General features: G+C 39.4%; 1 protein-coding gene across 1 annotated transcript; it reads right to left on the reverse strand.

Annotated features, from left to right (window-relative positions):
- Window positions 1–26,403, reverse strand: cables2b (Cdk5 and Abl enzyme substrate 2b). The gene is made up of 9 exons (XM_053642745.1): window positions 25,944–26,403; window positions 16,760–16,852; window positions 13,012–13,089; window positions 9,509–9,617; window positions 9,123–9,276; window positions 5,382–5,476; window positions 3,337–3,443; window positions 2,224–2,428; window positions 1–880 (listed from the first exon to the last, which is right to left on the reverse strand). Exons 1-9 carry the CDS (start codon window positions 26,399–26,401, stop codon window positions 737–739), a joined length of 1,443 nt encoding a protein of 480 aa, XP_053498720.1. The 5' UTR covers window positions 26,402–26,403; the 3' UTR covers window positions 1–736.

Genomic DNA, 26,403 nt, shown 5'->3' on the forward strand with positions numbered 1-26,403 from the left:
GGCCACACGCTATATTTTAACGGAAAGTTTAAAAGTAGAAAATAATAGAACACAGAAGCACAGTAAATGTGCTTTAGTTCAAATCAGCTCTAATATAGAGCACTTTTTTCAACCAGAGCCTTAAAATCTCTTACAGAACCCATAACAAGACCAAATACTCCACACTGAGTCTGATCACATACTACTGCTACAGGCGTGTGATACCAAGAATATAAACTGTGTTCAAGAATGCATATATTGCATAAAATACAGATGAATAAAACCTTTCTATACTGTGGGAAACGTCTGAATGTAATCCTCTGTAGAGACTGTAAGTTCATACAATGTGCAGTGACAAAGGAGAGTTCTGATTAATTAAAGATAAAAAATAAAAAGTCATTTTTGGCAAACTGATATGGAAGACAGACATGGGATCTGGGAAAAGACTTCCCTTGTTAATTGAGTGTTTAGAGTTGATAAAACCTTCTCTTCATCTAACATTACTGCCATATAATCTTCCCCGCATTAGTGCTATGTGAGATTAGAAGTAAAAACCAAAACAGGAGTTAAATACTAACTATAAAACACACAGACTCCGTACTAGCCTGAAGCGTGTAAATAGATCCTCTTCCTCTTCCCCCAGAGCTTAGTGTAGACGTGCATCAGCACTGACCAGTGCTAAACTTTAACATGGGCCACTGGCAACCTTTTATTTCCCCTCCTCTCATATGGACCAGTATTGATGACCACAAGCCGTTCAGCAGGGGCTCTGGGTCAGTTTGCGGTAGTGTGGCATGACCTTGCTGTCAGGAAGGTAGAGGGCCATCTCTAGAGCCACCAGGATGGTGAATTCGAAGGCGATCAGCTCGCGCCGGCTAAGACGGAACCTCTCCTCCAGCTTCTGGATGGAGAAAATAAGTGGGCGAGAGATCATTAAACCAGACAGGGGAGAGGGCAAATGAAACCTTTAACAAGTGTTCTGATTCTCAAAAATGTGTGTGTGCATGTTGGAGCATGTGTTTGGAATTCCAGGAAAGGTTTAAGACTGTTACTGTATGCAGCTTGCATTCCATCACTGTATTAACCAAGGAAGGAATAAAAGCATAGTCCTTTGTGTGTTATTCCACTTATAGCACAGCAATTTGCCGATGATTACAATGTCTAATTTATTAATGAAGGACACTTTGCACATTGTAACGGTTTATAGTTAGATTTTATGTTGTGGGATACCAGACAGACATGTTAATTCCTGTTCTCCCATACATTATAGCAAAAAACAAAAACATGTTTTTAAAATCTGTTTATTAATAGTTTACTTCGATTACTTGGAGACCCTGTGTATGAGCTGTGATTACAGAAACAATAACATATTAGAATGAGCGCATTAATATAAACCTATCATTCGTGTTACAGCTAGAACTACTTTGCGAGCCACGCTGTTATAAGAAAATAATGCATGACTTCTGACCAATCAGATTTGAGAATTCAACCACGCTGTGGAATAAATATTTAATGCACATATACACCAATAATAATAAATTAAATGAACCACTAACTATTGACTATTTAGACATCAAAATTGTTGATGTCTATTTTTAGCTAAGTCAAACATACTTGATCAAATTTATTTCACGATCACAAACTCAAAACCGTCTTTAATTACCTTGATAAAAAGAGGGCTTTCATGTGAGACTGGGGAAGGGGGCAGGGCTTCCAGGGTGTCAGTTAATACCAGGGAGTTCAAAACACCTACATAACTGTCAATCATTCTAGTTCACATCTTGATTGGCTCATCTACCATGTTTAGTGGGGAAAAGAGGAGACTTGTCTTTGAGAATTTCTGAGTGACTCATAGCAGAATACTCTGCAATGTTATAATCAGTTCCTGTGCAAAATGTGTAAAAGTTGGCAGATATGTAAATGATTATTTTAAATGTTATGTGATACAACTACTTAATAAATGTCATATATAATCATTCGGTTCAATCGTCACGGCAGACTGAATAAACAAAGAAAAACTGTAGTTTTGTAAGAACAGTAAAAATATTCATCAATAAAGTAACTTTTAAAGACAGTAAAAACATGCAAAATACAAAATATCTGGTACATGTACATGACAGTGTGAAGTGACAATGTCATGTAGACTTGTGTGTTTTATGTAGATGTTGTTGTGTTTTATACTATGGTGTGATATATTGTCCAGATAATGTGGCCAGTATACGTGTGTGATGTGTCTAAACTCACATCAATCAGCTGTTTGACTTCTTGTTTCTTGAAGTCACTGCTGATTTTGGCGGCCAGCAGGAGGCAAGCGGCGGCCACCAGCTTCCTGTTGTGCTTGTTGAGGCGGCCCTGAAGGACGAGTTTCTCGAAGTACGCAAATGCCATGGCGATGGTCACTGGCTGCAGAGCACACTCCTCACCTACTGCATGCATCTCTCGCTTCAGACTGATCCCAATATGAGAGAGAGAGAGAAAGAGAAATATATTGTATAAACAGTAGTATTGTAGTGTGGAAAGAGGACCCTCTTGTGAAGAGCTGAAGCTGCAGGTAAACCTTTAAACTAGTTCACCTTTTCACTAATGTCTCCTCAAGCTGTGTTCTGTGTGTGTGTGTGTGTGTGTGTGTGTGTGTGTGTGTGTGTGTATGTGTGTGTGTGTGTGCGCACTTGATATGCACTGGATCTGAAATACCAAGTTATTTTAGTACTATTTAACCCACATTATTAAACTCATAACCACATTAGGTCACTGAGGAAAACATTAAGAACAGACATGTCTGGCAGCATTTTGATGCAGAGAGCAGTCATAATGTGCAACCTGGAGGTCTGGTGGTTTTACTCACGTGCATGTGGGGGAGCAGGCAGTCAGATACAAACCTCATTGAACAATAATACATTTGCAATAAAATTCCAAAAGCATTGCATAACTTGTTTGCAAATTAAGCCAATATTACACCAGAAGCAACATTGCGGAGCATTTATTTATGTTTCATTTTGTGATTTAGCAAATATAACATGCACATTTCTGTATTGATATTAGTATAAAATGAGTTATAAAAATTTCATTAATTAACATAAAATTCACAAAGTTCTTTAATCCAAATAGAGTTTTATTCCAACACTCTTAGGAAATGAGAACTTTCACAAAATTTTGATTTTAACCAAAGCCAGAGTGTGTGCTGCTACTGTAGCACTACAGACTATTTTAAGCTGATATTTTCCACCAACAAACAGGAAGGTTTATTGGATGATACTTTATTACACACTATTAAAGTCCCTTTTCTGTTTCCCCCTCTCCTAGCAGTTACCGAATATATCTGTTCATTAACTCTTAAGGACGTTTTTGTATGCCTACCTTCGGATCTTGCTGAGAGTTAGCTTGATGTGAGGAAATTTCTCCTTAAAGGTCTCATTCATGTCTTTTTTCAAATCTGACGGCTTCACATACTCTATTACTGTAGTCTGAGACGCACAGAGAAAGAAAGAATGTGAATGATTTGGACATTAGGGGGAAAAAAAAGAATAGGCACACATTCATGTCACAGCATTTAAAACAATACATATTACAAAAAAAGATCACACTTCTCCATCACCTGTTTTTCATTATCTGAGATTAATTTTGGGGCTAAACATAACAAACAATCTTGAATGACGCGGATGTGTACCAGCAATTACTTGGTAGATTACAGATTTCTGTTAGTGCGTTATGTACAGCTGAGATATATATATTATATATGTGTTAAAAAAAAAAGCAAGAGTATAATTGATTTCTAGACTTTGTGTAGTGCAACAAGAAGAAACAAAAATTGAAAATGAATCGAGATATATATTTTTAGTTATATTTTACTGTGTTCAAAGAAAAAAAAAAGATGCTTCCTAGTTATCTCATTTTTAAGCAAAAATGAATGAACACAACATACACTGACCAATTAAAAAAAAAATTAAACATTGTTTACTTCTCAATCTGCAAATTAAGTAATTACATCACAGTAATTACTCATGCACTACATTGCAGAAGCAATAGCTTTACAATAGTTTTGCTATAACAGTTTGATCTCCGAATACTTTACTATTTTGTCTTACTGTGATTCATGCAAGACCCAAAACATGAGCTTCTGTGTTGTTATTAAGTCTTTATCTAAGCAGTCAACACTTTCATTTACAATCCATTTATAGTCTACAAGCTGGGGGGAGGAAAAAAAAAAAAAAAAAGAGTCAACAATCAGGTCATCAATGAGGTCAATTATTTCCAAAATGTCCCACAGCTGTACCATTTTAAACTGTAATACAGACAAAATATCCCAGCAAGCCAGAAAGGGGGAAGAGACTGAACCTGTCAGTGCAGAAGAGGAAAAAGCAGGTCAAACAGAAATCCATTTTATCAATGCAGCAAATGTCCTTCTTGTCAACTGAAACTGAATGTTACCACTACATTTCTTATGTACAGAATTGTGTAGAGATACAAGATGAAGTCCATCTACAACTAAGTATACAATAGAACAACACCAACAAAAACCTATGTGCCAGTATCAACTTTGTAGTCTCGGAAACTTTTTTTTTTTCAATCAGGACCCAAGAGACCTTATGAATAGCGGTCAAAGAATTTAGTGAACTGCATTAACGGCAGATATTTCTAGTAAGTATATTTGCTAAGCAAAGCATATAGACTAGTGTACATTACACCCTGATAAGTTTTCATAATCTCAAATTTTGTATGCTAATTTATCATCCAGGTATCAAATAAACTGTGTCCTAGCTGAGGGAAATACCTGCAAGGTACACTATATGACCAAAAGTTTGTGGACATCTGACCAATCAAACCCCATGTGCTTTTTGAACATCCCATTCCAGATTTGCACCACCCTTTGCTGTTCTAATAACCTCAAATCTTCTGGGAAGGATTTACACTAGATTTTGGAGTGCAGATGTATGGATTCAGCCACAACAGCATTAGCCACATCCCTTCCTGCTGTTGGACGAGGAGGTGTGGGGTGCAGTCAGTGTTCCAGTTCATCCCAAAGGTGTTTAGTGGGTTTGAGGTCAGGGCTCTGTGCAGGCCATTCAAGTTCGTCCACGCCAACCTTGGAAAACCATGTCTTCATGGAGCTCACTTTGCAGGGGCATTGTCATGCTTGAGCACATTTGGACCCCTTAGTTCCAATGAAGGGAAATCTTAATGCTACATCATACATAGACATCCTATACAATTGTGTGCTTCCAGCGGCAACAGTTTGGGGAAGACCTGCCTATGGGTGTGATGGTGAGATATCCACATACATTTGTCATATAGTGTACATGTAGGACTTTATAATAACAGTGTAGCTCTCATTTAATCTAACATAAAAGGCTACACATTTGCAAGATCTTCATATTTCATAGGTCTCATTTTTGTTTTCTTACCATATAGGAGGCAAAGATCAGGACTCTCTTGTGCTTCCCACAAGGCCACTGCGGGTCACTTAGCAGGTTGGGGTCATAATCAATGTCATCAACACCTGAAAAACACACACGAAAGCAAAACACACACACACACACGTTAAACTCTACAGAGTGTATTTACAGTATCTCACAAAAGTGAGTACACCCCTCACATTTTTGTAAATATTTGATTATATCTTTTCATGTGACAACACTGAAGAAATGACACTTTGCTACAATGTAAAGTAGTGAGTGTACAGCTTATGTAACAGTGTAAATTTGCTGTCCCCTCAAAATAACTCAACAAACAGCCATTAATGTCTAAACCGCTGGCAACAAAAGTGAGTACACTCCTAAGTGAAAATGTCCAAATTGGGCCCAATTAGCCATTTGTGAGGGGTGTACTCACTTTTGTGAGATACTGTATACTGTCTATACAGATAAAAGGTTAAAAGGCTGGATTAACATTCATCATTAGTAACTGCTTTAGCCTGGTCAGGGGTTTTGTGGATCTGGGACTATTTATCACTTGTGCATACACATTTTTGTATTAAACCATGAAGGTTTCTATGCAATATGATGTATTAAGTTTTGCTTGTGTATGACAATGTGCTTATATTTCTGCACACTCCTTAACATGTATATGCAGGAACCCCTAGTGGTTTATAAATTAATAAATAAAAAAGTGTAATAGCGGGTAAATTGATTATCAGAGCTTCCATTCCGCTTAGCCTACTGTCAATCATATCAGCATAAGAGAGTAACTGCTGATCTCGGTGCTCAGAACAAGGTGCAGAGGAGTGACACAGATGAAATGTAAAGTAAACTCATATATAAAACACACATTTAAAAGACTGATGATTCCCTGTTTCAAATTTAGGCTCATGCAGCTTTGAGGAGGGAGGATCATGTTTCAGTCACCACTGGAAACTCTATGCTGAGAGGGAGTAACGGATCATCAGTCGATTTTATGTGCCAGTGCAGCTTAATTGATCTCTATTTAAGAGGATTTAGCCACGGGCATGTTTTAAATAGAAACTGGAGACAGATCTGGCATTTCCCGACCAACTACGAGTCGAATAACAACACATATTAACCTCATTCATATTGCTAATGCTGTAATACACTGCATTTCCAAAATTGGCAGCAGAAAAGACAGCAAAAATGACACATTTTCACACCATCAAAGAGTTTCAAAATGTAAAAAAATCATATTTAGTATTAGAAATAATCACTTCTAAAAGTATCAAATAAAACAATTTTATTTTGTTTAACTTCGTGCATCAGTAGCTCTACTTCATCATCAGTGAAGTTCACCTTCTTAGACCTTTTGACATGCTCCATGTCGTCGGTAACAAGCAGTCCCATGAGTCGACTGCTTGGCCTTTTAAAAAGAAGCTGTTTAAAATATATGGTGATTTATGGGCATTTCTTTATGCAAATGAGTGTGGCCGTGCATGAGCACATCAATTTAGAATGTTCTGGATTCATCAATGGCCATTGTGATACATACCTCTTTTCCTGTGTCATTTCTAATGCTCATATTTAGAACTTGCTACGTGCATGCACTGAGGAATGAGACTCCTGGAGTCTAACCCAAAACACTGGGCATGAGGCGGGAATACACCCTGAATGGGACACCAGTCCATTGCAGGGCATCTCTTTCTCTCTCTCACACACACACACACACACACAGAAGTGCCTATCAACTCTTATTTCCCATGCCAACCTGGTAATGCAGGATTTATATTTTGCAATCCTTACAAAACAATTAATGATTAATGATTTAACTGGCATATATATATATATATATATATATATATATATATATATATATATATATATATATATATATATATATATACACACACACACACACACACATACAATATATACACACACACATCTTTATTTTAACCTGTGAATGTATTTAAGCCTCTGTCTACACAGTGCAGCCAAAAATGCTCCAAATCCTCACTTCACTAACACACAGAGAGGCCATGTGTATGGTTAATGAAGGGTTTCTAAATCAGGCAAAAGGATGCAGTGCACAATAAGAGCTGTTAATGACAGACAAACTGACTACCAGAACAACTTATACATACACACACACACACACACACACACACACACACCCCTTAAATAATATTATTAATGGCCAGCTGCAGCATGTTTGTTGCCACTTCCCTTCGAATTCAGTGAGTCATATAGCACGTTGGAGGCTATTTTAAGCCATGTGTGTGTGTGTGTGTGTGTGTGTGTGTGTGTGTGTGTTTGAGAAAGGGAGAGTGTGTGTGAGTGAAGCAGCCTCCATTTGCATTCCTCAGACAACATAATGAACTATACCCATTTTTAGCAGACCTGGTCTACGCTGATTACATATACAAGTGTTTAAAGAGTTAAGGGATATACAGTATATATTATATGATTATCACGTTACAATGGCACTTGTCAAGGGGTGGGATATATTAGGCAGCAACTGAACAATCAGTTCTCAAAGTTGATGTGTTGGAAGCAGAAAAAATGGGCAAGCGTAAGGATCTGAGTGACTCTGACAAGGGCAAATTGTCATGGCTGGAGGACTGGGTCAGAGCATCTCCAAAACAGCAGTGTGGTGTTCCCCTTATGCAGTGGTTATTACCTACCAAAAGTGGTCCAAGGAAGGACAGCCTGTGAACCGGTGACTGGGTCATTGGCACCCAAGGTTCACTGATGCGTGTGGGTGAAGGCTAGCCTGTCTGGTCCGATCCCACATAAGAGCTACTGTAGCACAAATTGCTGAAAAAGTTAATGCTGGCTATGATAGAAATGAGTCAGAACATGCAGGGCATCGTAGCTTGGTGCATATGGGGCTGTGCAGCTGCAAACCAGTTAGGGCTCCCGTGCTGACCCCTGGCCACTGCTGAAAGCACCTACAATGGGCGCATGGGCATCAGTCCAGGTGCGTCACTTACCTGGGGAAGAGATGGCACCAGGATGCACTATGGGAAGAAAGCAAGCCGGCAGAGGCATTGTGGTGCTCTGGGCGTTCTGCTGGGAAACCTTGGGTCCTGGCATTCATGTGGAAGTTACTTTGTACCACCTACCTAAACACATTGTTGACTTGGCCTCCAAATTCCCCAAATCTCAATCCGATTGAGTGTCTATGGGACGTGCTGGACAAACAAATCCACCTCGCAACTTACAGCATAAACTGCAAACGTCATGGTACCAGATACCACAGCACACCTTCAGAGGTGTTGTGGAGTCCATGTCTTGATGGGTCAGAGCTGTTCTGGCAGCACAAGAGGGACCTACATGATATTAGGCAGATGATTTTAATGTTATGGCTGGAAATGCATAGTGCCTGTGACAAAACCAAGGGTTATTAAAACGAAATACTTTTAGCAACTAAGCCAATTCCACAAGTCAGTATATCCCCTGCACTTTCCCCTGCACCATCACTCCATTTGTACTGGGTTCCTAAGCAGACACAGAGTCTGGATCCAGCACTGGCACCTTGACAGTGGAGATAATCTTTTATTTGTATAGAACATTTAACAACAGACATTGCCACAAAGGAGCTTTGCAGAAATGCAGATTCATAAGTATATCCTCACTGAGCAAGTCAGAGGTAACAGTGGCAAGGAAAAACTCCCTGAGATGACCTGAGGAAGAAACTTAGCAGGGTGATGAAGAGGATGTACATGTTTGTCTATATAAGTGTGCGTGTACAGGTCATACCCAAGTCGAAGCCTACAGTGCTGTTGAGGCGGGATGGAGGGTAGCTGGTGCATTGGATGCTGTTTCTGGAGCACGGCATCTGCAAAGCGATTTCTGGTGGCTTCTCACGAACCAGAGCATTGGTGGGGTACAGAAACTGGGCATAAGACACAGTCTGAAACACACATGCACAAACATAATTGATATGGCTCACCAGTCAATTTCAATCTGTCATTTTTACATCACAGTGTCACTGTTAGTCTGCATTAGGTTTTCACACATGACTGTAAATGGGCCTGCTAGTGCTTAGCAGGGTGTCAATCATACACATCACAAAACAAACATACTGACAGGCCTGAGAGCTTGAGGGACACCTGAAATAATCCAGTGAGAGTCTAAACTCTTACCCTGCCATAAATGCCAAGCTCCACCCCTTCCAGTCCAGGGAGCATCTCTAGTGTGGTGGAAATCCCCCCAGACGAGTGCCTCCGCCTGGGGGTGCTCAGGGCTGGGTCACTGAGAAGGATAGAGAGAGGGCAAGAGAGAGAGACAAGCTTCACTATTTTTATATCCCAGTTAAATATAAATTTGTTTAAAACTTTAGTTTAAAAATGAGTAGACAGACAGAGACATAGATACAGTTGTGCCCATAAATTTACATACCCCTTTCAGAACCAATAAAATGTTAATAATCAAATAAATAAATAAATAAATAAATAAATAAATGAGGGATCATAAATATTGCAGTTATTTTATTTATTTATTTCTGCCCTGAATAGATGTTTACATCTAGTCCACAAGACAATAATAACTGAATTTACACAAAGGAACCCATTCAAAAAGTTTCCATACCCTTTATTAATACTGTGAGTTGTTACCTGAATGATCAACGACTGTTTTTATATTTTGTGATAGTTGTTCATGAGTCCCTTGTTTGTCCTGAGCAGTTAAACTGCCCACTGTTGGCAGTGGAAAAGATGGATCTCAACATCATATAGTCACTGTTGGAATGGGGTCAAATATGCAGAATATGCTGGAAAAGTAAAGAATGTGCAGGACCTGGAGGATTTTTCTGAAGCAGTTTAACTGCTCAGAACAAACAAGGGACTCATGAACAACTATCACAAAACAAAACAAAAGTCATCGATCATCCAGGTAACAACACACAGTATTAAGAATCAAGCGAACGTAAACTTTTGAACTGGTTCATTTGTGTAAATTCAGTTATTATTGTGTCTTGTGAACTAGATGTAAACATGTGTTATGTGAAATATTTTTAAAAATATTAAAATTTTGCAGATTCTGTAAGGGATAGACAGATAGAGAGATAGAGAGAGAGAGAGCGAGAGAGAGAGAGAGAGAGAGAGAGAGAGCGAGAGAGAGAGATAGAGAGATACTTTATTGAAATTGCAGGTAGTGCCTGAATAGTACAGCATATAGTGATCAAAGATCCAAACTCTAATGCAAACTGACGTTTTTCAACATCTGCAGCCAATCAGTGACACGATCTAACAGACAGGAAATATCCATAAGCTTAATGTGCAGTAAGGTAGCTAGCATTTCTCTCCTTCAGCTGAAGACCCACAAAAATGCGTGTATTTATAAGCAACCAGCTGAATGTAGAATTTTATTTAAGTGTGTGTCCAGTCCGTAGTCAGTTCCAAAGTGGATGTTGTTCATGATGATAAAATATATAATTATAATATAATAAGTAGGCAGACATCAATTATATTTTATGCTTTCATTACACACCAAGCAAACAACATGCCTACTCAAGCAGGAACACAAAATAGCTCAGTACCTATGCTAGTCCCTAGGCAGGTTGAGGTTACAAAAACCAAATAGAAAACAAAAACCAAATTTTCATTACACAAATACTAAGCTATCATAATGAGTCATTATTGGTCATATGTACATTACAGTACAGTGAAATTCTTTTTTTCTTCACATATCCCAGCATGTTAAGAGGTTGGGGTCAGAGCGCAGGGTCAGCCATGATATGGTGCCCCTGGAGCAGAGAGGGTTAAGGGCCTTACCAGTGCTGGGGCTTGAACCCCAGACCTTCCGATCAGTAACCAGTAAGCCACCTTAACCATCTTAAGTCACCTTAACTGCTTTAAGACGCCTTAACTGTCAAGCCACCACTGCCCGTGAATACCAGAATCTCTACAAATGCTCACAAACTTCTTTAGATGAAACAGCAGAAAACAAGTTTTCAGGTGTTTACTGTATTGCTGTAGCATGGGATAAATGTTATTTTATTTTTTAAATCGTAAATTCTACTGTTAAACCACAGATGTTGGCACCTTGCATTTTCATCAAGAAAGGTGTGTTTCTCAACTTAGTCATATTTCATCCCTGTACAAATAACTCAAAATGGATTATGCTTTATAATTAAGTAGTGAAATTCACATTTCTCTCTACTTGTGTATGAAATGCAAATGTACTGTTTACTTGGTCTATATTTAAATGTAAAAAACAAAACAAAAACAAAATAATGCTACATTTTAGCAGTTTTACTACAACAGACACTGCACCTACTTTTGGAGCGGCGTTTAAGTTTCTTTGAGTCTGTGTTTGTGAATTAGTCTGAATTATTTTGTCAGTTTACATTTGCACTGGCGATGTCTGAGCATTATTATATTTATTACTGAATACTGATAGTTATTAGCCTGTTTGACTGAGGACGTAATGAGTTCTGGGTTTAACCCAAACCTAAATACCTCAAAAATAAGTAGGACTATAAATAATGTCAACTTGGCAAAATATTATTATACACATTTAAATAATGTTCACCAAAAATAAATAAATAAATCGTTACTGAATGGCTCTGTGGATTCTTTGTATAGTTAAAGTGTCCACGGCTACAAAAAGTTTGAGAACCACTAGTGTTTCAACGGACCCGAGATGAAAGAAAAGATAAAACAGAATGAGAGAGAAAAGAAAGTAGCAGCACGTCTCTAAAATGCTCTTAGGCTGAAAAAGTAGACAGACCTTCACTGATAATATTCACAGTACAGCCTCAGCTTGCTCACCTCACACACATCAAATTAGCATTGTTTTTTTTTTCAGTCCTTTGGATACACATGTGTCAGCTCACCTTACGTGCAACTCTGGAGCCTTTAAATAACACACTCCTGTGTCACTGTCTCTCTGCTCAGGCTCAGCTCTCTACAAATAGCAGCTCTTTACACACTGACAGATGGGCTTAGGAAACTGACCTGAATCAGCCTGCTTAACATTGGGGCTGTCTTTATTCATTTAGACACACACAAACACACACACACACACACACACACACACACACACACACACACACACACACACCATCGTCCTCTGCGTTAGGTCATTACATAACTGTCCATTCTCATCAGAACTCCTGCTCTCTTCTCAGACGTTTTACACATCATTTCCTTTCTAGCCATGCTTAGCTGTTCTTTTGGGCCTTTTATGTAATGAGCGCAGACTGTTTCCCTGCATTCCTAGGATCCTGGGAGGACAAGTTAAGCGGATGGTGGGAATGGCAGCAAGGTTGCGGCCAAGTCGTGCCTTATTGGGATGAGAATTTGTGGGAAATGAATTCCAAGACCAAAATTTGCTGCCTGCCCCATCATCTAGACGGATCACCAATTCCCAAGAAGAAACTAACATCCTGAACACTGTGCGTGCGTGCATGCATGTGTCTCTCTCTCTCTCTCTCTCTCTCTCTGTGTGTGTGTGTGTGTGTTTTACCCTCAAGTTCACGATAGTATCAGGAGAAACAGCACAGGGAAAAGAGAGATCATCATTATATAGAACATGGGAAAGAGATAACATTGTGGCACTAAGAAATGAGAAGGGAGAGAAAAGATTGCAGTTTGGGTAGACTGGTTTGGCTGTTAGATGTAAAAAAAATGTTGATCTTGGGTACCTTATGTAAAAGCTCTCTCCATAAGGCAGCACAGAAAATGCAGCACACAGTGATCTCTTGGCACAGATAAGCACGATCCTGTGAAGCACAAAAAAATGCACATGAGAACACACATTTTACCTTTTCTCTTTCAGTGAGTCACAGAACATAAACTCTCCCTGACGACATGGTTTATATTCCTGAGTCCCGCACAGTGCACCTGCATTCTCAACCTCAGAGAACAACTGATCTCCATCACACTGCATCTGCACTGAGCCTTCCTCCTCCCCATCTCTCTACTGACTGCCTTCTGTCTGCTTTTGCAGCCGAGACTGTGACCATACTCAATTTTGCATGAACGCTAGCTGAAGTCTATTTATCAATTCACATGTAAACTGTAGTATACAAGGCCACTCAAGATGATTTGCCACTGGCTGGTTACCAAATCAATGACGTCTGCATTTATCAGCCTCTCGGTCATTTCCAATTCTGCTGTCCTCTTTTGCTCCAAATATCAGAATGGGTTATAAAAAGCTGAAGCCTGGGAAAAAAAAAAAAATCAGTGGCGCATGAGGGCTGATGGCACTGTGGGACTGTTTATGAGACTTTAATAAACACAAGTGTCATTCCTCAGCTGGAGGAAGAGCAGAGTTATGGCAGAAAGAACCATAACACGGTGCCTTAAATCCTGCCATATTACTCTGTTCCTCTGTGCCCTGCAGATGAGCTGACCGGACATAAACATGCTAAGCAATAAGATATAACAAATGATCACCACCTACAGACATTCTGGACCTCAGCAATGCCTGTGAAAGAATGCTTTTTGTGGGAAATACAGAACTAATAATATTTATTTGTTACATAAATTGAGGGTGAGTCAGAGGTCAATATCTACTGCAGAGTTACATAGATTTCTGTGTCTTTCTGTCTTGTCTTTCCTGTTGGAGCAGGAAAAAATACATAATAGACTAGGACATGGCATATTGCATTGCTTAAATACAATCCCCTCTGAAAGTATTGGGAACATCAAGGCCGATTCTATTTATATTATTTTTCGCTATACATGGACGACATTTTGGCTTGAGATCAAAAGGTGGCTATGAGAAGATGGATCAGAATTTCAGCTTTCATTTCCTGGTATTTACATCTAGATGTGTTAACCAAAATAAAACATTTACATTACATTTATTCACTGAGCAGACTTTTAGCACAAAAAGCAGTGAATTAAACTACAATCATACATTAATAATATATATTCTGCTTTGTGTATTGGGTTCTTTTCAGTCTTATATAATTGGACAAACAGTTGTGTAAAGTTTTATTCTGAAGTAACACTCAGTTTGTGGATTTTATTTTAAATAAACGAAAAAATGGTACTGAAAAGTTTGCCCCCCGATCGATTATGAAAATAATCCTTAGTTGCAGCCCTAATAGGAACAGAGAGTAAATTAAAGTAAATAACACTAAATATTTGGTTTCATATCCCTTGATAGCAATAACTGCAATCACCAAACTGTTGCATTCTTCTTGTGTGTTGCTTTTCCAGGCTGGTGCTGAAGCTTGTTGTTTGTTCTAGGGGATTTCTCCCTTCAATCTCCTCTTCAGGAGGTGAAATGCATACTCAACTGGGTTAAGGTCTAGTGATTGACTTGTCCAGTTTTTTCCCACCTGATGAAGTCCTTTGTTGGGTTGGCAGTGTGTTTTGGGTCACTGTCTTGCATGATGTAAACATGATTCCTCCCCATTACAATGGATGCATTTCTCTGTAAACTGGCAGACAGAATGTTCCTGTAGACTTCTGAATTCATTCTGCTGCAACCATCATGAGTTACATCATCAATAAAGATTTGTGAGTGTGTTCCAGAAGCAGCCATGCAAGCCCAAGCCATGACACTACCTCCACCATACTTGATAGACGAGGTCATATACTATATTTTGGATCATGGGCAGATCCTTTCTTTCTCCACATTGTGGCCTTTCCATCACTGTGTAGAGGTTAATCTTGGTTCCAGAACTTTTGTGGCCCATCTCTGTGTTTCTTTGCATATTCCAATCTGGTCATCTGAATCTTCTTGCTGATGAGTGGTTTGCATCTTGTGGTATGGCCTCTACATTTCTGCTCACCAAGTCTTTTACAGTTTCTTCACAGAAACACTGTGAGAACTGTAAATCAACCGCTGTTGTCTCCTTGGCCAACCTGTTTCATGTCTGGTTATTAGTACACCAGTAGTTTCTTTCTTTTTCGGAACACACCAAAATGTTGTATTGGTCATGCCCAATGCTTTTGCAATGGCGCTGGTGTGATTTTCCCTCTTATCTCAGCTTCAAAAGCTTCTCTGTGGTCTTCAGGGTGGTTTATCCTTTTTAACAACAAATGCAGTTTTCTGTATGCAGGGCTCAAACCAAGAGTAGACATTCAGAGCTATTAACTGTTAAAACAATCAATTTAACAGGGCACACCTGGAAACAGTCACATGTTCCAATATTTCTGATCACCTGAAAAATGGGTGGGTTCAAACAAAAAGGTGCTATGTTCCAAGTTGTTTAACACATCTAAATATCAGATGAAATTCTGATCTATCGTTTCATATTCATCTTCTGATCTCAAACTCAAATGTCTTCAGTGTATAGCAAAAAGAAAGAAAGAAAAGAACTGGCCTTACAGAACTATCTGTAAACACATATTGATTACAAGGTAACTTCCAACCATTTTGTATTCAGATGTGCTCTGATGTACACAAATCAGGCTGTATATAAGCATCCAAGTAAACTGATAGTGATAAGACCAGTCAGTTCTGTCAACACCTGCTGTTTACTAACAGAACTGATCTGAATTTAAGCACAGGTATGTACTGAATGTATTGTCACTGCACAACCCCTCACCTATTAAACTGACATAATAATAGCAACAAAAGCACACACACACACACACACACACACACACACACACACACACGTGTGTGTGTGTATATATATATATATATATAGAGAGAGAGAGAGAGAGAGAGAGAGAGAGAGAGAGAGAAAGAGAGAGAGAAGTAGAAATCTACAATGAGAGTGGAAAAGTACTGACATCTTTGTTTACTTAGAATCAGTTTGAGAAAATTACACAGTACTGTGCAATTCAAGTCAAAGAAATGCTGTACAGCAAAGATGCCTTCATAAATAATGAAATGTTTCTACATTTAAAAAATACTATAAAGAGCAGTAAACATTAATAAATGAAACAAAGTCAATATTTGGTGTGACAACCCTTTGCTTTAAAAAAAAAAAAAAAAAGTAGTCTCAGGTACAATTTGTGCAGTTTTATAAGGAAATGAGCTGCAAGTTTTATTGAGCATCTTGCAGAACCAGCCACGGTTTTTCTGGAGACTTTGACTGTCACACTTGCTTCTTATTTTTGCAGCAAAACCCAGCAGCCTTCATTGTGTTTTGTTTTGTCTGAAAAGTGTCTCTTGCATAATATACTGCTTTCTTTAATGACATACAAACATTTTTCGGTAACATTTAATTTTGTGCTGGAAAACTAATGTTTGGGAATCTCAAATGTTTTTGTACTGACTCAATAATGAAGAAGTCATAAAATAAAAATCTATAACAAAGTTTGTTTAAATAAGGTACCTAAAACTTTTGCACAGTACTGTACATTATACACATATACGTTATAATTTGAGATTATATATATGTATATATGTATAATGTGTATATATATATATATATATATATATATATATATATATATATATATATATATCATACACACACACACCTGCTGCCTCTGGTGTCGTACTGTCTCATGTTCTTAACGAAGTGAACTTTCTTCAAGGATCGGGGCCAATGAGAACCTGACAGGTTGCGTGATCTGCAACAGAAAGAGAGAAACATAAAAAGACAAAAAAAACACAACCTACATAGTTTTCCCAAAAGTCAGATTACCCCAACATGACTCAGATATTTAACACCAATACTTGTCATTTGTCAAAAAAATTGTTTAATTCAATAAAAAAAAGTATGTCTATGCCACAACTTCAGGGTAGAGAGAAAAAAAAAGTGTAGGAACTGGTAGATGTTTTGTTTAAGAAGCTTATCCTCTTCATTCACACAGGCCTTCATGCATTTTTAACGCTTTATTATTTGCTCATCTATTTCACAGTCAGTAATTCACGCTCAGCATTGTGTCAGGGGTGTCAGGTTGTAAGTGGCTGGAAACTTGTATTCGTCATACGCCAGCTCAGATACACATTTATCTCTCCCCCACCTTTAGGCACAAAAAAGTCCAACTGCACAGTGACTGGCAGGAGCAGTGAGCCAATCAGGAAAGACTGAGGGAGCATGAGAGTGTAAACAAATGGGAGTGAGAAAATGATAATATACTTGTTCAGGAAACATGATTCAGAATTCATGCAGTTTTAACTTTGTATCTTGCTGAACAGGTAGGGTTATGGATATTAGTTTTTTTTGTTATGGCATTTATTTGTCCTCTAATTTGGTGGGAAGCTGGTGAATGATAGATGAGAGTCAGCTGATTTATCCTTGTGGTGGGGTTTGCATCATTACCCAGTTATTTAGCTTGATAAACATGATAAACCATAGTGACTACCAACAGGTGTTGGTAAGTTTCTCCATATTTTCTATTTCAAACTCTGCTCACATGATCCGTCCATTTTTATCCTTTGCTCTAGCATGCTAACACTACCAAACTTTTTGACAGGCTAGAGAACCAAATACACAAAGTGGCATCCAAAAGCCTGAGACCGCTAGAAAAAAAATTCTTCTATTTCACATTCAAAATATTAACATGAATTTCAGAGATTTAGTTTGTGGCATGTCCTTTTTTGCTATAACGAAGTGTGCACTCTGACCTTTTTTACAAAGCAGTTAAAATGGTCAATATCACAAACCTGCTTATATTTAAATAACGAGCTAGAAATAGTGCAAAATTTTGAATATTAAATGTTCAAGATATTGAACATTTAGTTTTTAAATATCTCAAAATTCTAAAACCTTCTGGGTTTTTTTTTTCTAATTTCAAATGGTAAAAAAGATTTTCAGTGTGGTGTCAGATTTTGAACCCCACTGTAGCTAGCTAGAGTTAGCAGGCTAGCTGTGTCTATAAGCTCTGGAGATGTGCAGAGCCTTGAGGACACCTCCTACATTCAGGCTGCAATCCGGTACACACAATATATGTGCTGTGAGGCAAACAGTTTTCCTTCAACTGGATCTTATATTTGAACGAGCTAGCCAATTAGTTCATTCTGTAGAATATTACATGCTGTTTATGTTACTGCAGAGAATTATCCTAAAAAGATTTGTCTAAAACCTTTATATAATTATCTAGTCAGCCCATGCATGATGATATCCACAGTAGGAAGTAGAATGTTTCAAGCTAGTAAATACAGAGTAGTCATGAACACAGCGTTAATCACTGAGCCATCTCCCATACTGTTTATCATCATGCTGCAACTGCAGTTGTGTAGCCCTGGCTCTTTATCATCTGTCAGCGATTTACATTTTTGGCCTTAGCTTTGGCCAGTGATGTGGGGCAACAAGACCTGTTCCAAATGAAACATTTCATACAACTGTCCTGATAGCGCTTTTAGGCTTCTCATCTGTCTTGAATTTACAGAGCCCTGATGCCATGTGCAAGAATGAAAATGACTGTTATTGACACCAGATGGGCCGAGAGAGAGCAGCTAGAGTGTAAGAGTGAAAAAGAGAGTGCAGGCAAAACAGAAAAGCCCAGAAAAAAGAAGCTGTATCTCAGAAATCAGGAACATTTGGATTCACTCTTTTTATGCTGTGTTCCAGACAACTCAACGTCAAATGATACAACTTCCTACTAGGAAAAGTTATTCATAAATACATTATAAATGCATTATCTGCTTTGTCATTACTAAAAGATCAAAGTCTTTATGGGTTAATATCTTAAAAACACAGAATTGTCAGACAGAACCATATAATCCCATGGCCTCTGACTTTAAAGCTGCAGTGCCTTTTTTGGTTAAAAATGAACAAAAAACAATTATTGCGCGAGTACACACATATATATATAAAAAAAAAGTGTTCAAAACTGTCTCCTTACCTTACCCCGATTCGCAACGGTAAGCTTATAATAATGATTTATAATTTGAGCTGTTGGGTCGGATTTCATGGGGAACGTCAGTTTGACGTCATTCATCTTTGTGTGGTTACGTCACAGCCGTAAACAGAAAGAAGACCTGGCTAATATATCGTGTGTGTGTAGGAGCTGAGGATAGTGGAGTGTTTGCAGCTTACTCTTACAACTGTTGCTTAGAATTTAAACTGGTCATCTAGATTGCTGCTTTTAATCTGGCTAGTTCTAAACGCAATCATAGTTGACATCTGGAGAATCAGCTGTTGTCAAAACCAAGAAGCCTGGAACTGTGGAGAGCCTGCAGTCAAAAAGGGAACGCGACAGAGCCCATGCTAAAATGAGAATAAATATCGGCATGGCTTTTGAGAGGTGGTGAAAACTCAGAGATCTGAAGCGATTGAAGATTGATGCAGAGATGGCTTTTTTTCTGCTGAACAGGTCAGACATTTCAGTGGCACAATAGCCAACATTAGCACACTTGTTTTCTTGATTCAGATTTTTTGTTTTGCTATGGCCAGTGTGGTAAATTGCATTTATTTTCTGCTAGCTATGAGAGAGAGAGAGCAACTCACCTCTACTCCAAGAAAACCATATCCGTGCCACCGCCGTTGTCAAGTATCGGAGCTAACATACAAACCCATACGTATACCTCAAACCATCCGATTCATCCGTGAAGAGGAGCAGTGCCGAAGCACAACCCATGTAAAAACTAAATAATGCTGCAAGTAACTTGCAATTTTATGTTTTGTATAAAGATGGCGATGGAGAGGCAAAAGTTCAGTACTGCAGCTTTAAATAGTTGAAATGAATTGATAAAGCATCTGTTTTCCATGGCAAGATAAACATGCTATGCTTGCAGAGACATGCGTGTAATCGCATGGAAAAGTCATCAATGTTTACGTATTCAGTCTGCATAGCTGTTTAACAAGTTTCACAAGTTCAGATATTTTCTTTGTGGATCCCTTTTCAAATCGATAATAGATCCATGCAAGAGTGAAGGTATTCACGGACAGACCAAATGAAACATTCTCTCTCGTTCTTACGCTAATCACTGGTGCATCGGATCTGTCCTTCTCAGGACATGAAATGAATGACAATAAGTAAAAACTAGTAACCCCAAGGCCGGAGCAGTCCATGCTTACATCAGTGGGTTAAATACTCTATGCTAATCCTTGCCAAACTGGGCATTAACACGCTTGGCATGCTGGGTCAGAGGACATATGGCCTGATTCCATGACTGCAGTGTCCCAGAGAATACGAGTGCTGCAGTGACAGCTTCAGCTCAGTGTTTTGGCTGGATTATCACAACCACGCCACAAGGTCAAAACACAACAGAGTGACAAAGAGGAATATTAAAGACCTCTAAGCTTGGAATCACTGATGGACTGCAAGATTTAGGGGTCTTTCCAGTAAAAAAAAAAAAAAAAAACACAAAGAAAAAAAAAAGAGACTCAAGCTCAACATATTCATCAGTAAAGACTAATGCCAACTTCTAGGGAACTTACACTAAACCATCATAAATATGTAATATGTATCACCTACATACACCTGCACATTCATGCAGTCATCTAATCTGCCAATCATGTGGCGGCAGTACAATACATATAATCATGCAGATACAGGTCCAAGGCTTCAGTTAATGTTCACATCAAACAGCAAACAAGAAAAAGTGTGATTTCTGGGACTTTAACCGTGGCAGTTTTCAGAAACTGCTGATCTCCTGGGAATTTCACACACAACAGTCTCTAGAATTTACACAGAATGGTGCAAAAAACAAAACATTACATGAGCGAACTACACCGTTTGGCCTGAAAACATCATTCAGTCACTATAAGACTGCTGGTTATGTGCATGACTAATGCTACAAAGATTGATAATGATTTAATCAGAAATAAAATATTCTGTAAATAACCAATATTTACCAATAGCTAGAACTTGATGTGTTCCCTAGCCAATTACATTAGCGACTGGAATCAATCCTAGTCTAACCTGGTGTTAGCAAAGAAAACAGGTGAATTTAGTTCAATATAGCGAGTTATGAGCCACACATGATGTTATGGAGATGCCAATGATCGTGACCCTTTCTGTTCTCCGGACCTGCCTGATCCATCCGGATACCCTACCTCTGGCTGGAGCGCTCATCAACTGGAGGCTACATTCTGCCACTGAGGACGATCCCAAGCAGTGCAGCCCGGAGATTTGTGTCGTTTGAAGTACCATGGAAATGGTTTTGGACCTAAATTCCACATGGACATTTTCGCTGTGGTTGCTTGGACTACAGTTTCTGCGATGGCCTTAGGACTGCAATTACCACATACAATTTTGCACTCAAGTCTCCTTTAGTGAACAGTGGATTAGTTCAACAAAACAGACTTCATATAAAAACCATAATGAACTTTCGTCTACTTTCACACTATCCATTGTTACCCAGATGAGGATGGGTTCCCTTCTGAGTCTGGGCCCGCTCAAGGTTTCTTCCTCATATCATCTTAGGGAGTTTTTCCTTGCCACTGTCACCACCAGCTTGCTCATTAGGGATAAATTCACACACGTAAAATCTGTATCCTGTGTTTATATCCTTCTGTATAGCTGCTTTGAGACAATGTCCATTGTAAAAAGCACTATACAAAAAAAAATTAAATGGAATTGAATAATATTATGAAACTGTTTTTAAGAAAAATGCATGTGCACATGGATAGCTCTAGTGTTTACTACATTGTGTAGCATTAAGAGGTCACAGCAGATGATGAATTGGCATGATTCTTTATTCTTTATTGAAATGCTAGGATGTCAATCTGGAGCCCATTTGATTGATGTTTAGTGTAGTCAGAGACTGAATGAGAAGAAGAAGAAGAGACCTTTTGAGATTTGTAATGTGATGAGATTTGTAATGAGTATGTAATAAACATTCTTGGAATTCTTGGAAAATAACCTTCCTGTACTTATCCAGATTACAGATACAGGGAGCTAAATCCTAAGAGCAATGTCCACACTAGGGAAAACACTTGGGACACTTGGTTTCTCTTTCACAGTCTGATTGGTGATGGGTCACCGAGTGTGCTGACATCTGGAAAATTGACTTGCAGATCAAATTTGCTGTTGGTTAGTACGCAGAGGCCCTGATTTCCTTAGACATAAAATAATGTGTGCTAGATTGCATGTGCAGCAGCAGAAATAGTGGGAGTGTTTTGGGTGATTTGGAAAAATCTTTGAGTGTGCTAAATGTTCGTGGCATATATGGCTAAGTTCAGATATCAAAAAGACTCATGGAAGAGTAAACTTAACTTGAAACTCAAGTACAACACTGACCAAAGGCAGCAAAACAGGTTGAGAAATGGTAAAAAAATACAATATGATTAAAATTGCAAAACAAATGCAAAAAAAAGATCAGTTCCCCTAACTGTCTTTCTTTTCCTGTTTTTGAGAACAATTTGTCCGTGAAATCTCGGTCATTTTGTCTGTATTTATCATGGTGTTGTTCCATGTTTGAAAGAGAGAATGACTGTGAGGGAAAAAAAAAATCTAATGAACACATCAGTGTGCAGCGATGCTTAACCAAAAAATAGGCTGTTGTTTTGGTATTTTGAAAAAGTCAATGGTGGTGTAACTGTCTGATCATATACTATGACTAACTGTGAAACCATAACGACTTTAGTATACATGTTACATGTGACCTAGATCATCATTAGTATCTACATATGAAAGGTATTGCAATGCAGCACAATCTAACTCAACTCCTGCCCTCACCCACCCTCCCACACACACACCAAAAAATCTGCAGTGGACAACAACCATTAGAATAGTTATTTAATTGCCAGTCTTGACTCTGACTCTGACTCGTGCCTCCCACGGTGTTGTTCCAGTCCACCACTCAGGATGGAACTCTGATGTAATTAACACTGCTGTAAACACTTACTTCTTTAAATCACAGGCTGTAATAGACCCATGATGTCAGGACTTGGTGCATTCGACTAGGAATAGCCTTTCTGTACGATCTAATACCATTAAGTCAAGATAAAGAAGTCTATGAGTCTCAGACTCTACTATTACACTATTACAGCCCTCAACTTTGTCAACACATGCATGATTAAAGCCTTGGCTAAAAACTCGGGCTACATTATGGATTCTGTTGACATGAGGCTTTGGGGTTTGACTAGAGCTGTACGAGAGAGGAAAAAGAAAAAAAAACCAAAGTGGATAGTAAAAATGACAAATGCCCCTGTGGCTGTGAGGTAAGGGAGCAGATTCGATCACGCTCTCTGGGTGGGAGAGATGGCATACTCTTTCTCTCTACCCTGTCAATCACTGAGACACTAGCCAATAGTGAGCGCCTGTCAGCTCATGTATGTGGAAGAGGGCAGAGTGTGCCTGTGATGCCCTGTGATGGAGCGTGAGAAGCTATTTGGAAAGACGTTGGTTGGCTTGACATGTCTTGGACGAAGCACGCTGGCCCTCACCCTCCTGGGTTGGTAGCGGTCATGTGATAGGGGAGAGCTGACTGGTGGATGACCAAAGTTGGGCAAAATATGAGGTGGGGGATTTTGGAGTAATAATAGATTCGATTCGGCAGCATTTTCATAAAACAGAGCACACTTTTTCCTCCTTATTCACTGTGACCAATGACCACAAAAGTTGCACCTCATGACCTCAAGCACACACCTTGGGTTCAAACAAAATGACTCAAACACCCACCTGTGGCGAGAAAAAAATATTTTCGTTCTAAACAAGTGTGTAATATTACATAATGAATATTAAATTCATAATCGCTAAACAAACAACAACTAAATGTACTCTATGAAATGACGAAATGGAGCCAGTGAGTCATGGCTGCATGTGCCATGACTCGTTCATGTCTTGCCAGTGACGCGTTATGTATAGAACTTTTATCAAAACTGAGTCTAGGCTTTGATAAATGATGACGGATCAAATAAAGAAAGAAAGAAAGAAAGAAAAAACAACAACCTTGCGTTATCTCTTCACTGAAGACATTCGGGGTGTGGTGCATTTAAAAAAAAAAGTGGTGGACATATTTCATTTAAACTTTGTGAGGACACACAACACTCTTGGCACCCTAAATATGGATAAGGTTTTATACTACATAGCAGGCTTTTGTTTTTGCTCAGGTGTTAGGCTATGGCAGTACAAATGTGCCAGAAGATCATTACTTCACAAAACAGAAGAGCCATCATACACAAATATCGGCACGGAATCGAGATCTCGGTTCCAAGCCAAATCAAATAAACAAACAAACAAAAGAAAAGCGATTCCTATTTAGTCAAGGATTTGTGCACCGCCTATTTCACAAACCGCTCTGATCTTCTCTGAAACTGTGATACAGAAAAGGTCACATAGCAGTCTCATGCATCATGAATATTTCTGCTCTAAGTAAGGAAATGACACTTATTAGTGCAACTTTCAAATCTGACATAATAGTGGAACGACGAAGATGTGGAATCCTTTTCGCAACGGAATTAAATTCAATTGACCTGTCAACAGACCCAGACCTATGTACTTTCCTCCCACTTGTACCTACACACCTTTCCTACTGTACAGGCATGATTTGCTAATTAAAATCTCTCCCATGCCTTTGCATGTAGAAACGCTTCCATCTCCTCCAGATTCGATTCTTTTCACATCTGAGGCTGTTTTAGTGCAATGTAAGCCTCCTCTGATGCTGGACAGGGAAAACGTTCAGGCCTGCACAAACCGTACGGCCTGCGGACGCGGCCGTGTGTTCAGCTCGCTTTTGATCTCTCCAGGTGTTTGTGCAAAATGTCAACTTCCTACTGATCCTCCACCTTCCTAGTTTTGTAATAAAGCAATACAGATGTGCCTGCGAGTCCTTCTGCTTCTCTTGACGCCAGTCATAACCGAAACCACACCCCTTCTGAAGAAGAAAAAGGGAAGCCAGATGCAGGGCGGCTAGAGAAAGCAAAAACCAGCTGCTACTCAACAGCGTGCACTCTATCAAACCCCTTATCGGCCGGGTGTGGAGTTGAGGTCTCTCACTGTTTTCTGTTAGATAAGTCGATAAAAATGGACTTTATAACGTTGTGCTTGATGCGTTGCCAGGTTTTTTGTGTAAACACGACTCGTGTCACTGGAGTTCTAGAGAAGCGTTTGCTCACTTTAGGGGCTACTGAAGAATAGGAAGGGGGCATAATCTTTTACCATGTCCAATGTTTAGTCTCTTACGGTTTCATAAATAAACAAATTGCATGACTCATAAATTCCTCATTCACCCAAAGCATGAAAGAGTTTCAGCAAACCCTCCACATGTGTGGCTTGACTCTGGGTTCTGCTGATCAGGACTTTCTTCCTCTTAAATGCTTCGTAACACCGCTTCAGCTCCTTGCAGGACGTGTAAACACAGGAATGTGTGGGAGCTGAGGGAAAATCTGGAGCTTCTTCTTTTTTTCTTTTTGCCAACTAACTAACGGATCACCTGTTAATGCTGTTCTCTGTGAAAACAGGGTGTGCTTTAACTGATAGGAGATCTGAAACTGAGCAAACCGAGCAAAGGTTTTGGAGACTGTGCAACCAAATGTTAAAAAAGTCAAATGGCTAAAATTTTGTGAACAGATGAAGTGATGGAATTGCGCGCGCTTGTGTGGTCAAGTTCACGTGCGTTTCAGTGTTTGTAAACAGTGACGCTTGCATCCCACACGGAACACGGAAGTGTATGACCGATGGATTTTGTTTAAAAACAAAAACAAAAAGGACACATCACTTCAGCTTGCCTCGTTTTACGGTCACAGGCAACGTTACCTCGCAGTGACAAGTTTGTTGTGCTCCTTTTCTGTCTGTTTATGAAACAATAAAGACCACATTTCCTCACCTCTGCCGAGAATCCAGAGATGAAGCGCAGCTCTGGACGGACAGCAGGGTCGGGGACTTCCGCGCTACGACTGGACTTGGCTGAAGGCTGCAGGGGGACAGCAGGTTCCCCTGTGAGGAGGAAAAAGTCCCCGGGAATGTCTCCGTGCTCTCAACGTTCTCGTACTCCGAGTCTGAGGGCAGCACGAGAATAGGAGGTACACTCAGGAGTGCGCTCGCGGCAGACAGGTTAGAAAAGGTGCTGTAGCTCCCGACCGCCGGCGACAGTTCGTTCCCCGCTGAACCGACCTCCGTGCCGTCAAACTCAGCCGCATTGTTTACGTGAATCACCGGCCGGCCGTCCAGGGAAATGTTAGTCAGAAACAACAGAGCCGCGCGTCTCTTCCGCGTGTCTTTGGTTTTTCGCGGATGCGTCTTAGCCGGACATGCGCTGAGCGAACTGCACGCAGCAACCGCCATTC

Source organism: Ictalurus furcatus, chromosome 15 (assembly GCF_023375685.1).
Source record: "Ictalurus furcatus strain D&B chromosome 15, Billie_1.0, whole genome shotgun sequence".
Lineage (NCBI taxonomy): Eukaryota > Metazoa > Chordata > Actinopteri > Siluriformes > Ictaluridae > Ictalurus > Ictalurus furcatus.

Bases quoted from the DNA above. Each gene is read 5' to 3' on its own strand.
- cables2b (XM_053642745.1), bottom strand. From the start codon at position 26,401: ATGGCGGTTGCTGCGTGCAGTTCGCTCAGCGCATGTCCGGCTAAGACG. The intron at 16,853-25,943 runs GTGAGGAAATGT...TTTCTGTTGCAG, and splicing joins TCTCTGGATTCTCGGCAGAG to ATCACGCAACCTGTCAGGTT. The intron at 2,429-3,336 runs GTAGGCATACAA...TATTGGGATCAG, and splicing joins ACTCTCAGCAAGATCCGAAG to TCTGAAGCGAGAGATGCATG.